This window comes from Ostrea edulis, chromosome 6 (genome assembly GCF_947568905.1).
Source record: "Ostrea edulis chromosome 6, xbOstEdul1.1, whole genome shotgun sequence".
Classification (NCBI taxonomy): Eukaryota; Metazoa; Mollusca; class Bivalvia; order Ostreida; family Ostreidae; genus Ostrea; species Ostrea edulis.
Genome location: NC_079169.1, coordinates 32,381,912 through 32,396,911, shown reverse-complemented (window position 1 = coordinate 32,396,911; position 15,000 = coordinate 32,381,912). Strand labels below are relative to the sequence as shown.

The 15,000-nt window shown below is 32.3% G+C and overlaps 1 protein-coding gene across 1 annotated transcript in view; it reads left to right on the top strand.

Moving 5' to 3' along the window:
- The window catches only part of LOC125647171 (beta-mannosidase-like), a 44,535-nt gene that overhangs the window by 5,778 nt on the left and 23,757 nt on the right, over positions 1-15,000 (top strand). Inside the window, exons 3-5 of the mRNA XM_048873856.2 lie at positions 4,439-4,587; positions 5,582-5,781; positions 10,114-10,181. Of these exons, the coding sequence (XP_048729813.2) occupies positions 4,439-4,587; positions 5,582-5,781; positions 10,114-10,181 (417 nt within the window). The remainder of the gene's footprint in view (positions 1-4,438; positions 4,588-5,581; positions 5,782-10,113; positions 10,182-15,000) is intronic.

Sequence of the window (15,000 nt, the reverse complement as noted above, 5' to 3'; positions counted from 1 at the left end):
AAACAATTTCCTAAATGAAATTGAAAATCATTTATACAGAGTTATGTTACCAGAGTGGATTCAGTGATACAGTCAAATGTATATGGAGGGTTTCACGTAAAATACAAAAAAAACCCACTTCTAATCACTTCAGTGACATTGACTTAAAGCAGACCATGTTCCATTAAGACACTATGGATTATGTGTAAGGGAGGACAGTAAAATTAATCAATGTTTGTCCAGTTGTTATCAGATCTTAAGGATGAGTACAGATGGATCTTTGTTTAGTTTCTTGAGATTTATTTCCACAAAGGTGCTGGACATACATGTATATATGTAACAGAGAAAAGTAAGTGCCTCTGTTGAGGATCGAACCCAGAACCTCTGGTACAACAGTCCAGTGCTTTATTGATCTAGTGAAAGGGTAACCCACTAGTCAGAGCTAGTAGGAAGGCCATGTATCTAAAACTACCACAATCCCCCCCCCCTTCCAGAGAGAGAGAGAGGGGGGGGGGGGTGTCCCGACTCTCCCAGAGTATCAACACCGATGTGGCAAAGTTCTATGGGCAATCACTATCACCACTAGAAATTACCCAGATGTCAATATGGGTGCCAATAACAGAGACTAGCTAAGTACATGTATATACCTCTGTTGAGAGTTGAACCCAGGACCTCTGATACAACAGTCCAGTGCCCTACAGATCGAGCGAAAGGGTTAACCCACTAGCCAGAAGTAATAGGAAGACCATGCATCTAACACCACCACATCAGGATTTATAGCTTGTCTAATTAAATAAGTCATCTTTGAATGGTTATCTTTGAAAATGTTTAGTCTTGATTGTGCATTTTTTGGCATTAATCTCATCCTTCCAAGCACGACCTTGAGATTTAGGACACACAATCTAGAAATATGATTGTTATAACTCTTTTTAAAGACCCAAAAATAATACCATATGGTTGCTTCACGGATCACTGGATGTGGGCTTAGCTCATCTATGGTCATTGTTATTTACCTGACCAAGAGATCAGAGTGCTGTGTATACTTTTGATGTACACAGGAAGGGTCTCAGGACCCTCTGCTGTGTTTCTGTGGTCATAGTGTTTGTATAATGGTTGTATCCCTATGGCTAGATGACACAGTCTACACCACCCCCTCTTTCTCTCCTTTACTCTCAGTCATTGGCTCAATGAATAATTTCTTTTATAAATATAGAACTATCATAAATTGATAATATAAATTATTTCAATAAGTTACAAATTTTAGAAATTAATGGGCAAATTATTGTTTGATTTCTGATTGTGTAATTTATAATACATGTACACTGTATATATAGAGGGGGAAATTACAATTATATTAAAATTGTGTTGTTCAGGGGTCTTTTTAAAAACAATTGAATTACAAGAAAATAGTAGTTGTGGACAGGTCAATGCTATCAAAACCCTAGAATACAGGGCTTCCTCAAGATCTAAAGAATGCCTCTAGGTACTGGCTGTTATTGTTATCAAAACACCTCTCTGGGGTAGCTCTAGCTGCAGATGTCACTCCACCTGAGATATATTGTTAAATGTTTGATTAACAGATGGCTAACAATTTGGGGGTGTTAACTTAAAGTTGGGTCTTTAAGGTCACTGCTGACACAGCATTTGATAATAACCATAACAGCAATCAGCAAATTAATACAAGTACAAGATACACTGCATCACTCCTATTTATAACTCCAAAAGATACATGTAGCTAAAAATGGAACACAATTCAAAGCACATCAAGTAATGTGAACTACTGATTAAAGCATGATTATATACAAACCTTATCAACAGCCAGGAGTGTGAACAAACATTGAAATTCACCTTTGACCTCATTCTTTTGTTTGAACACTCCTTTATTTAATAGGAACACATTTAGAATTTAGAACACAATAATTGTTTCAAATGAATTTATTATCTGCACAGATCTTTTCTATTTATTGTTAACAGTAACATTTACAGGACGTGAACTTGGTTATGTTAACTACTCTCTCTTTGGCTTGGTTCACTAGTGCAGTGCAGTTTACTTGAATGGCTTTTTAGCTCACCAGAGTCACTCAGGTGACCTATTGCTGTTGGTCTGCATCCATCATCTGTTGTGTGTTAACATTGAACATTTTTAACTTAATCTTGATAACTACCCTTTCAATTCTTTTCAAATTTGGTATGAAGCATCTTTGGGTAAAGGGGGACACAAATTGTGAATTTTAAGACTTCGATACTGTATAAAAACTAAATTGTGAATTTTACAATTCCAGAGTTCCGACTCTTTGGTCACCAGGGTCCAAAATAGTCATGTGGTGTTAATATAACATATTGTATCTTATTTATGTAGTCTTTCATTAGTTGAGCTCTTTAGGTAGGATTTGTGTTTTAAGAACACATCTTGTTTTATACTACTGCTGCTGAATAATAGAATTTAACTTAGTATTGCTGAACAGAAAAATTATTATAGTTTCATAGCCCTATGGGCTAGAGATACTTTTAACTAATACCCAAGTAACCTAAAAGGCCTGTGAGAACCCTGTAAGTTGAAAGAACTTGTGTTCAAAGCATTTGTATAATATATATTATGAATCGGTTGTACAGTAAAACTCGAATATAGCGAACACGGATATAGCGAAATTACGGCTATAGTGAAGTGAAATCGATTTCCCCAGCAAATTCTTTATATATTCTATATAAAATCTGCGTCTATAATGAACAATTGTTAACGCAAAACAATACTTACACATACATTTAGCAAATATATTGTCGGTATTGTTTGCTATTCTCTTTAATTAAATTTGAAGTTTGATTGCATTTATTTTATCGTACACTCGTTTATTTGTGCAAAGCAACAAGTAAATGACAACTGCGATAGACTGTTTTATGTTTTGTGCATAATTTTGTTGATATTTTTCTTTCGACATGTTCGTGCGTGACTTAATAATCCCTCATGATAAATTATCATATATAAATCAGTGGTATATATCTTGTATAAAAATATTTCTTCTCGAAAATTCATAGGCTTAATTTCTCTTAGAGACAATACAAACTCAAGTATATCGATTGCTGCTTTCTTATGGAACTGATATCGCAGTTGCGTTAAGTAGGGCCATAGAAATATGTCAGGAAAAAAGCATTAATAAACAGATCAATTTGTGACAAATTCTGTAAACACAACCCTTTTATACAAAAACAATATGTATATATAATTAAGTGCATATTGACCTCTTATACATTTTTCACCAGACCAACAGTCTCTACATCAACTCTGTATCACGTGATCAAATATCAAGATAAAAACGTATCGTGTATGTATAAATCGTTGAATTGGCACGATATCCAGATATCAATGCAAGTTGAAGTTAATATAACTTCAAAGCATATTAATTTCTTGATTTGAAAAGTGCTGAGAGCAAGTTTATTGTGACTTGTAACATGTCTAATTTTTGCATTGAATATGCAAGATGCAGCGATTTTTGCTCATACGAAGTTGAATCTAGCCTGAAAAACATATTTTCTGTTGAAGCCAGAACTTGCTCCCCAAACTTTCCTTTGGCACTGAAGTTCACACGTTACATAAATCAAACATCTTTCACTTAAAAACCTCGGGGTGTCGTGCCAATGATGAAATTTTTATGTACGGAAACCCTGTTTATGCAAATGAGTCCATTGTGAAAGTAACTATACCTGTAGATTAGGGGCGATATCAAGATCACAATATAATATGGATATTACTTTAGCATGTATGCTATATAAAGAAGAAATTGAAACATTTTCAATATCAAAGAGAATTAATATAACCCATTTGACAGAAACTTTTACGCGATTGCAGTTTACCGTTTGACAGCGGTGGTGAATAACGAAACAATATTTTGACATTTCCAACCACAAAAGGACTGTAGATATGTACGTCATGACCTTTGTCATGACGTATTTTTCATTGTGACGTCGTGCAATGTGCCAGTGCGGTAAAGTATATTTATGAACATCACTGATATTAAAATTTTATGGGGAAAGCCTTAACTCAACCGCGATACATGTAGAACAAATCAGTTTTATAATGAATTCGTTATATCTTAATTATGAATTCGCTATAAACGTATAGCGAATTACGCTTATAGCGAATTTTTACAGAGTGTCTGCAGAGATTCGTTATATCAGAGTTTTACTGTATATGAATTGGTGGGATGAGACACTTTCTAAAATGTGGATAAATTAGTGTTATGTGGTAATGACACATGTAATTAAGCTTTCTGAAACATAAAAAAATGTTAAGAGACACCATATAGCGGAGAGAAATATTTATTCATGGTTCGAACTTCCTCAATTGTTTACATATAGGTTATACATGTAGTGCAATATCCTTAACCCAGGTGCCTATGAAGTATGGGGGTAGAACTGTATTTCAGTATGCCAGGTTTTAGGATCACTCCAATTTATTTTACAGTGACAGTGGACATGATGTCGATGATGAACGTTCAGTTGGTGTGTGAAGGACTGGACACATTTGCCACAGTGACCATTAATGGCCATCTGGTGGGAGAGACCAACAACATGTTTGTCAGATACGTGATGGACATCAAACCTTACATCAGAGTAAGCACAATTACTACAGCTCTTGATCATTGTTTACAGTTCATAATAAACAAGACTTCTAATATATTTCATAATAAACAAGACTTTTAATATATTCAGTCTCTTTCAGACAAAAATCTGTAATATTAGCATTGTGATAAGAAATGTTGACATTATTCATTTGTATCAAAAAGCAAAGATAAATCTAATATGTTTATGTTATGGTTTGTATTTTGAAACAAATTGAAGCAAATATGGAGAAATTGAGGGGGGAAAATATTGAATATGGACTGCTATTTTCATTATATTTCACAAAAATATGCTTAAACAATCAGCTGATTCAACTGACTAATGAGTTTTCATCTCATTAATGCAGAGTGTGTCTGTAGAGGAACCAAAGTTGAAATGATTTATTATCAAAAGAGAGTACAAAGACTTATGACTTCATTTTTGTCCCCGTAATCGTAGATTTGGGGCATATTGGTTTTTTATGTCCTTTTGTCTGTCTGTTTGTCCACAAAACTATGTATTAACCTTGACCTTAGCTTTTGATTTATTTCATAATAAACAAGACTTCTAATATATTTCATAATAAACAAGACTTCTAATATATTTAGTCTCTTTTAGTAAAAAATAAAATTATAGTAGACATGAAACCAAGAAATGTTCACGTTGTTCAATCGATTAAAAATCAAAGGTGAATCCATGTGTTCATGTACGTGATGATTTTTAAAAAAAATAAATTAAAAGTAAAAATGGAAAATTTTCATGGAAACTTTGTGTACAAGTTTGTGAGTGCTGATAAACTAGGAAACAATTTTTGGTATGCATGTACATCACAAACACTTATATAAAACATAAAACTGATTCAATTGACCGATGGGATTAAATCTCATGGGTACAAAGTGTGTCTAAAGAGCTGCCAAAACTTTCCTGTTTTGAATTCAAAGATAGGAAATTAATTAAAATTTCTTGAGAATGAGTACAAAGAATTAAAATTTCTTTCTTATTTTAGGAGGGGGAGAACATGATCCTTGTGTCATTTAAGTCAGCAGTCAAGCAGGCCCAGAGTCTGGCAGCCAACTACAGCTACCTGGTGCCCCCTGCCTGTCCTGTCCCCCAGTACAAAGGGGAGTGTCATGTCAACATGATCAGAAAGGAGCAGTGTTCATTCAGCTGGGACTGGGGACCTTCCTTCCCCACCCAGGGAATCTGGTAGGCAGAGTAGGTTTATAGGATCTGGTAGGCAGAGTAGGTTTATAGGATCTGGTAGACAGAGTAGGTTTATAGGATCTGGTAGACAGAGTAGGATATTTAGTGTCTGGTAGGCAGGATAACACTTACTATGTCTGATAGATGTTATGAATATTATGGGGGTAATAGATAGGGTAAAATGAGCAGCACCTGGTAGCTCTCTTGCATGCTGCCCATCAAACAGAAGGCTGAATAAGACACCAAGGATCACTTCAAACAAAACATCTCACGGAACGAGTAACACTGACAGGTAGACAGGATATATCCTAAATAACAGTTCAAACAAAACGTCTCACAGGATGAGTAAAGCTGAAAGGAAGGCAGGATATATCCTACAGATTCAGACATGATATTAAATTCATACGATCTGGAAGGTAGAGGACACTTGTATGCAGGCTAACCTCTGCATGATCTTGTAAGCAGAATAGGACTTTTTTCAGAATTCGGTAGGCTAGAATAAATTTAAAAGATCTGTTGTACAGGATAAAAAGTGTAGGATGTAGCTGGCAGGAAAACTTTTGCATGATCTTGTAGGCTGGATAAAACTTACTAGATCTTTTAGGTAGGATTATTAAAGTGAAATGAATCTACTAGACAGCATTAATTTTGTTAACTGATAAAACTTGATAAACATTTCATCTTATAGACTGGATAAATATTTTGATCTCAGGTAGATTAGTTATTCCATACAGAATCTGGTAGTTCATATAAATTATACAGGACTGGAGGGGTGGTGGGGGGTGGTGGGTGGGGTGGGGTGGTAAATCTAAATAACTAATGACATTACTCAGATAGTGTATTGTCCTTAGTAGACCATGAAAGTAATGCTGTGAAATGATTTTTGTAATTGATGTTGGTTTAACTAGTTGGGTTTAACTGTCTTTGATTCACGAGTGAAACATATTCAGTTATGCCGACACTTTTTGTCAAAATGTCATGTTTTGATTATTAAAAATACTTCGGATAACCATTCTTAAATGATAAAATGTGTGTGTGTGCATGCATGTGTGTACATGTGGTTTATGAAATTCATATGATTTCTTCGAGATCTAAAATATATACTTTTATTCTTGTATGACAAGAATGTAAAAATAATTGATTTTTGTTCCATTTTAAAATGTAGTGGTGTGAAAATCGCTTTTAAAATTATCATCTTATTGGTTTTTTTATATTAATTTTACTTTGAATGCCATTTCTTTTAAAGTCTTTGTTTAATGTTATAGATTTGAAAAAAACCCATCAAGAACTTTTAGTCCAGTCATTCTACGCCAGATTGTGCTGAACCTAGAACTAATTGCAACAGAAATGTTTTTATGTTCTTTGGATAGCTTACAGTGTCCTTTATGCTATATTAAAAATCGCCATCAATTGAAATTTGCATTATATAGATTTTTGGGGTAAAAATCACGGATTTTGAAGAAAAATCGGAAAAAACTGGAAATCATAGATACAAAGCTTTAGTCTGAAAAATAGGCCATTTTAGTTATTTGAAAACTAAATACTGCATCATAAGGAACAGAAATTTAATTTCTAGTACCATACATACGTATTTTATGGGACAAAAACGTCATTTTTGGTGAAAATTAGACAGAAATGTGATTTCCAACAGCTAAGATTGATAATTAACTCTCATAAACAGGACAAAGCAAGTTCTATTTTGTAAGCCTCTCAGATAACGTTTAACGAAGTTATCATAATGTTTTGATTCACAGCTATCTTTTACATTTCATCTTTATTTCTATATCTTACTGTTTTTAATATTATGAATCCTCGGAATCAGAATCTTCATTTGGGCTAAAACCGTTCACGCAAGTTGTACCTCGACACTCGGTACATGCTATTGAGCATTCTAGTCCATGTTTTCTGCAGTTGCAACGTTTGGTATCACAACTGATTTTGCATCTACAATAAATTGTTTTTAAGAGTTCATCAGGTGCAGGAAGCATGGTTGATCTTACAAGTAAGCACATATTCCCTTCAATGGTCCACCCAAAGTCCATCAAATTCATGTTTTCGTCATTACCAGTCCATTGTTTTACTTGATAGAATGCTCTAAGAGAATAATAATTTGTTGCATTTGACGTTGGTGGAAGAGTGTGCACTTCAACCGATGTTGTACATGTAATTCCTAGGACTATTTATCCTTGAAATGTTACTTTAAATTGAATATACACTAAAAAATTTCCCTCTCCGCCGCACTGATCTATAGGTTAGAGCGTTCAAATCCCGGGCGTGACAGAACTAAGTCGTTAAAATAGGTAGTGACAGTTCCATTGCCAAACGCTCGGCATCAGGTGTGAATGTCACAGGTCCTCGGAGATGACCTTAAAAACGGATGTCCTGTGTCACAGTAGGTGTGTCACGCTAAACAACCCTCACTGCTCAATGGCCATAATTACCGAACAAAGGTCTTGGTGACGTCTCCATATGGGTTAAAAATTCTCCCGAGAGACGTTAAACAAGAAACAATCAATCAAAATTATCTCATATTATATATATATATATATATATATATATATATATATATATATATATATCTGATAAAGTTATTGTTATGCGAATTGCTACTCTAAAATTTTATTTAATGGCGCATTAAAGCATCTCATATCATTATAAAGTATGATCTCTCGCCATCAAAAGAATGATACAATCTCTAAATTATCTTATATGATATTTTTGTTATGAAATTATATATCATATGAGATACTTTAACGAGCCAGGTAAAATTTTGGTGTAGTGATCCACCTTAAGGTATTACCTGTAAAGCTCAATTCTCAACAAAGAGAAGCACCACAACATATATAATTTTTATTTATACATGTGTATAGTACACATACCCTTTGTTACAGAATATAAATTGTAATTTGCATAATGTCCTGAAAGTCTTGTCGGATACCCACGGCTGATCTCGTCTTTTACTCATCTGATGAGTAGAAGACGAGATCAGCCGTGGGTATCCGACAATGTGAATGCAGGGACGTAGCTAGAACGAAATGATGTGCGTGCCAAAGGAGGCAGGAAGTCTGGAGGGTCATCTTAACCCCCTGCCTCTCATGGGCCCTGGGCGAAACCATAGTAGGAGCACAGGTGTAAAGTTCCAGAAGCTATTGGGGTTTAGCATTTTCTGTTGTCAAAATAAGTATATAAAGTAAAACTTATACGGTACCAATTTTGATGCACCAGATGCGCATTTCGACAAATAATGTCTCTTCAGTGATGCTCAAAAAACAACAACAAAGTGAACAACACCCGAGTTTGAAATCGCTTAACAGAATTTCTAAGTTTTACTTTCTTTTTAAACAAGCGTTCGGTAGATTTTCTCTTTCAAAATTGCAACAAATAATTTATTGAATATCAAACAAAATAATATATAAATGTTTTGACATTCATTAAGAAGTATTTTCTTGAATAAAATGGAAAAACGTAAATAACAAAATTTCTCGGTACCTTTTTGTTAAACACGCATTCCATAGATTTATTTTTCGTCTGCATCCCCCTTCTGTCGGATTTCGAATTATTTTGGTACGGAATATTTTTTATTATGATCGTCTGAAGTTAAACTAGAATATTCTTGACTAAATATCATTTGAAATACGCCCAATATTGGTTAAAGACGGATAAATAACGGTTTTATATTACTTTAGTGCATTATGGGTAAGTAGCGTCTGTTATGTATGGATTTCGTGTTTATTTTATGTAAATAAAAGTTTATCGGTGCTGAATTATGAGGTATATCAACTAAGATATGAACTATTTGTACATTTGTATATAAAACTTACGAAAAAATTCAATTTCGACTGTTTTTAAACCATGATTTCCATTGTCTTGCTATCTCCGGAATTTTTTTTATAAAATTTGGAACTGGTTATGGCGGCCCAATGGCGTTATTTTCATTTAACAAAATTAGCAACATTTAAAAATTGTTATAATTTTACTTAGACAAAATATTTATGTGGCGATTTTTGATGGGGTGTTCTAGGGATATAGTTCAAAGTTTTTACGCATTTATTTTTTCTGTTGCAATTTGTTCTGGGTCAATTAGTATTATGACTGGACTATTTGTAAACAGAACTGTACAGTCATATGCTCATTATCAAGATTATGTAATCTATGCCATAAAAATATTAAATTTGGTAGGCTACATTAGGTCCTAACAATATATAGCCCTTTATACAGGAATTTTAATTCTAAATTCTGCTTAAATTTTTAGAAACTTTAATGGATTATGAACAACACAATCTGAAAACCTGAATTCCTTTTTATGATTTGTTTTTCTTTATCATTTGATCATAGGCGAGATATTTACATAGAGTCTTACAACACATCAGCAATTCGTTATTTCACTGCAGAGACTCTTAAAGGTATTGAATACAGCTATTGTTACGAAATTAAAGACACAATTCATTGCTTAGCATCAATATCATATCTATAATCATCCAAGTCCATTTCCTGTGCATGCTTTGCTCACTGTTCTGTACACTGTGGAAAAACTTGGATGGTCTACAAATCACCATGATGTCTGTATGTTTGTGCCACTCCGAGTCGACACATAACTGTATAATATAAATTGTACTTGACCACAAATGATACTAAAGTGGTGTGTTGTGACCTTGAATCAAGGACACAGGCTGATATGTCAAAACTTGAGATCTGGGTATCATTCTTGTTACATATAGGACTCCTTTAACTGAGCCCTGATTAGACAGATCCCAGAGTTAAGAATGTACACATGTGTACTACATCACAGAATGTACACCTGTATGCATTATATCACAGAATGTACACATGTATGTATTATATCACAGAATGTACACATGTATGTATTATATCACAGAATGTGCACATGTATGTATTATATCACAGAATGTACACATGTATGCATTATGTCACAGAATGTACACATGTATGTATTATATCACAGAATGTGCACATGTTTGTATTATGTCACAGAATGTACACATGTTTGTATTATATCACAGAATGTACACATGTATGTATTATATCACAGAATGTACACATGTATGTATTATATCACAGAATGTGCACATGTTTGGATTATATCACAGAATGTGCACATGTTTGGATTATGTCACAGAATGTACACATGTTTGTATTATATCACAGAATGTACACATGTATGCATTATATCACAGAATGTACACATGTTTGTATTATATCACAGAATGTGCACATGTTTGTATTATATCACAGAATGTACACATGTATGTATTATATCACAGAATGTACACATGTATGCATTATGTCACAGAATGTACACATGTTTGTATTATGTCACAGAATGTACATCTGTATGTATTATATCACAGAATGTACACATGTTTGTATTATATCACAGAATGTGCACATGTTTGTATTATATCACAGAATGTGCACATGTTTGTATTATATCACAGAATGTACACATGTATGCATTATGTCACAGAATGTACACATGTATGTATTATGTCACAGAATGTGCACATGTTTGTATTATATCACAGAATGTACACATGTATGCATTATGTCACAGAATGTACACATGTATGTATTATATCACAGAATGTGCACATGTTTGTATTATGTCACAGAATGTACATCTGTATGTATTATATCACAGAATGTGCACATGTATGTATTATATCACAGAATGTGCACATGATTGTATTATATCACAGAATGTACACATGTTTGTATTATATCACAGAATGTACACATGTTTGTATTATATCACAGAATGTGCACATGTTTGTATTATATCACAGAATGTACACATGTATGTATTATATCACAGAATGTACACATGTATGTATTATATCACAGAATGTGCACATGTTTGTATTATATCACAGAATGTGCACATGTTTGTATTATATCACAGAATGTACACATGTTTGTATTATATCACAGAATGTGCACATGTTTGTATTATATCACAGAATGTACACATGTTTGTATTATATCACAGAATGTACACATGTATGTATTATGTCACAGAATGTGCACATGTATGTATTATGTCACAGAATGTACATCTGTATGTATTATATCACAGAATGTGCACATGTATGTATTATATCACAGAATGTGCACATGTTTGTATTATATCACAGAATGTACACATGTTTGTATTATATCACAGAATGTGCACATGTTTGTATTATATCACAGAATGTACACATGTATGTATTATATCACAGAATGTACACATGTATGTATTATATCACAGAATGTACACATGTATGTATTATATCACAGAATGTGCACATGTTTGTATTATATCACAGAATGTACACATGTTTGTATTATATCACAGAATGTGCACATGTTTGTATTATATCACAGAATGTACACATGTATGTATTATGTCACAGAATGTACACCTGTATGCATTATGTCACAGAATGTACACATGTATGCATTATGTCACAGAATGTGCACATGTTTGTATTATATCACAGAATGTGCACATGTTTGTATTATATTTGTTTGATATTCGTAGGATTGGTTAACTATATATCGTTAACCGAATGGTGACTGTATTATATACCATAATACTATCCATCTCATTGCGATCCAGCCTCACCCTCCAACACCTCCCAAATGCACCAACATAGTGAACTTGAAGTGTGTTGTAGTAACATTCCATATGCTCCGTATGGGACGTATGGGTTGTCCCATGGTTTAAAAAATAAATAAATATAAATAAATAAGGACCATCGTGTACCAACATGTCTAATGACTGTGGTACTGTCTTTTGATGGCCGGACACATACATGTGATTATAATTAGGTCATAAATCATAATGAAATAAAGAAGTAACTTATAAATGAGTAATAAAATTGATAAAGAAAATTTTAAAATTTTAATAGGAGGTAATAATTAGTAATAACTAGTAATATTAGTAATATTAGTAACAGGTAATAGTAATAGGGATGTAGGTATGTATATACATGTGAAATAACTAAAATATATACAGAAAAGAATTAGGGTAGGGTCGCCAAAGAAAATTTTGATAATAGAGTGCTACTAGTTATTAGTTATTAATCATAAATTATGCCATACAACAATTTTGAGATCGTCATTAGGCAAGAATTTTGAGGTCGTCATCAGGTGCTACACCTCATACCCTGTACCATGTTTCTGTAGCCAGATCCAGCTTATAGCACGACATGGCTCCCTAACTCTTATTCAATAGTATTTATTATGTATGTAAACTAAAGATGTATATCGTAATAAATTAATAAAGTAAAAAAGTTAGTGAGTGAGTTAGTTCATATAACAAATTAGTATGACATAGACTAAATTAATGACTATACTAATGGCTATAATAATTGATTTTAAATATAATATATACCCGTGATATTACAGCATAATAATTTACATATAAACACATAACCATACATTTACACAGATATATACATATAATAATAATTGTAATCCATATATATATATATATATATATATATATATATATAGATATAGACATATGCGTATTCTTATAGAGAGTAAGGAGGGAAAGAAAGAAAGAAAGAGAGAGAAAGAAAAAAAAATTGAAATTTTATTACAGTTGGTAGACCGTGTGATCCTGAGCCCGACGCTCTAACCACTCGGCCACGGAGGCCATACGTTATCGAGGGCCTAAAGTTTATTAGAATGCTGTAAAATTAAGTTTAATATAATAATTATTAATGTTTGTAATTTTAGATGTTGTAAGGGTTTGTAAGCATATACGACAAGAACCTTTTAGTTATGGTAGTAAATATTTGTTAACGTTACAGTGCTAAAAAGATTGCGTATAAATTTATAATGTTAAACTGTAATTGACGGATTTAGTGTAAACATTTGAACGATGAAAGGATTTGTAAGCATATACGATAAGAAACTTTTAGTTATGGTAGTAAATATTTGTTAACGTTACAGTGTTAAAAAGATTGAGTTTAAATTTATAATGTTAAACTGTAATTGACGGATTTCGTATAAATATTTGAACGATGAAAGGACCCTTTCGTTATGGTAGTAAACATTAGTTGATTTAATAGTGCTAAAATAATATTTGTTGAAAGTATATTTTAGTTATAATTAATAAACATTTATGTTATAACTAATAAAAATTTATGGTAAACCATTAAGTTATTGCCGACGAAGATGCATAGGTAATTGACTGTAAAGATTGATAAAAGTGCTTAAAAGAATTAATGTTGTAGACAATAATAACGTTAATTATAATATATTTAAATGGATTTTACTTACCAAATGGAAGGAACTTAGTGAAAACCCAAATGAACTAAAGGATTCGAAATGGAAATGACGAGATTGATTACGTATGTTAATGTTATGACGTGATTGATTGTGTATGTTACTATTATGACGTGCATTTGAGTTAGTGATTTTTCCGCGAAAACTGTGATATGGTATCTTGTTATATAAATAACAATGTAGAAGCATATGAAGTTTATGAATTTATTGAATCAGTACAAATAATGTAATAATAATATCAATCAGTATAAATAATGAATTAATCTATATAAAATCAATATAACAAATAAAAAAAACAAAAAACAATTTTTTAAATTAAAATCAGTATGGGTAATAATAATTGATAATAGATAATGGAGTGAGGAATAGTAATTGATAATGTAATTAAAATAAAAACCATGGGTTTTAATATTAACATGAATATGAATAGGTTGATTTGAGATGAAATAAGAAATTGTGATTATATATGTGATTATATATATGAATAATTTGAGTGATTTAATGGAGATTGAGGAAAGTGTAATATTTATCATACTACATATATTGTGTTATAATGTGTACACATAAAAATCAATACATATTGTTATGACTAAACGTCATACTGTATTGTCATGACTTATAAAAATAATTACAATGCGATGTATAAATATTGCTATAACAATAATTATTACATTTGTGTAATTATATGAATTGTTATAATACAAGTAGTGTGTTTATAGTCCATCCACACTAACAAGTCTATATAAATGTGTTATAACACAAGTAGTGTGTTTATAGTCCATACACACTAATAAAGTCTATATATATAAATTGTACTAACATATGTAGCGTGCTTATTTTCTGTATACAATTACAGTATATATTATTTTAATGACATACATATAGTGTTTATATTTCGTACACATTGACAAAGTTCATATATGT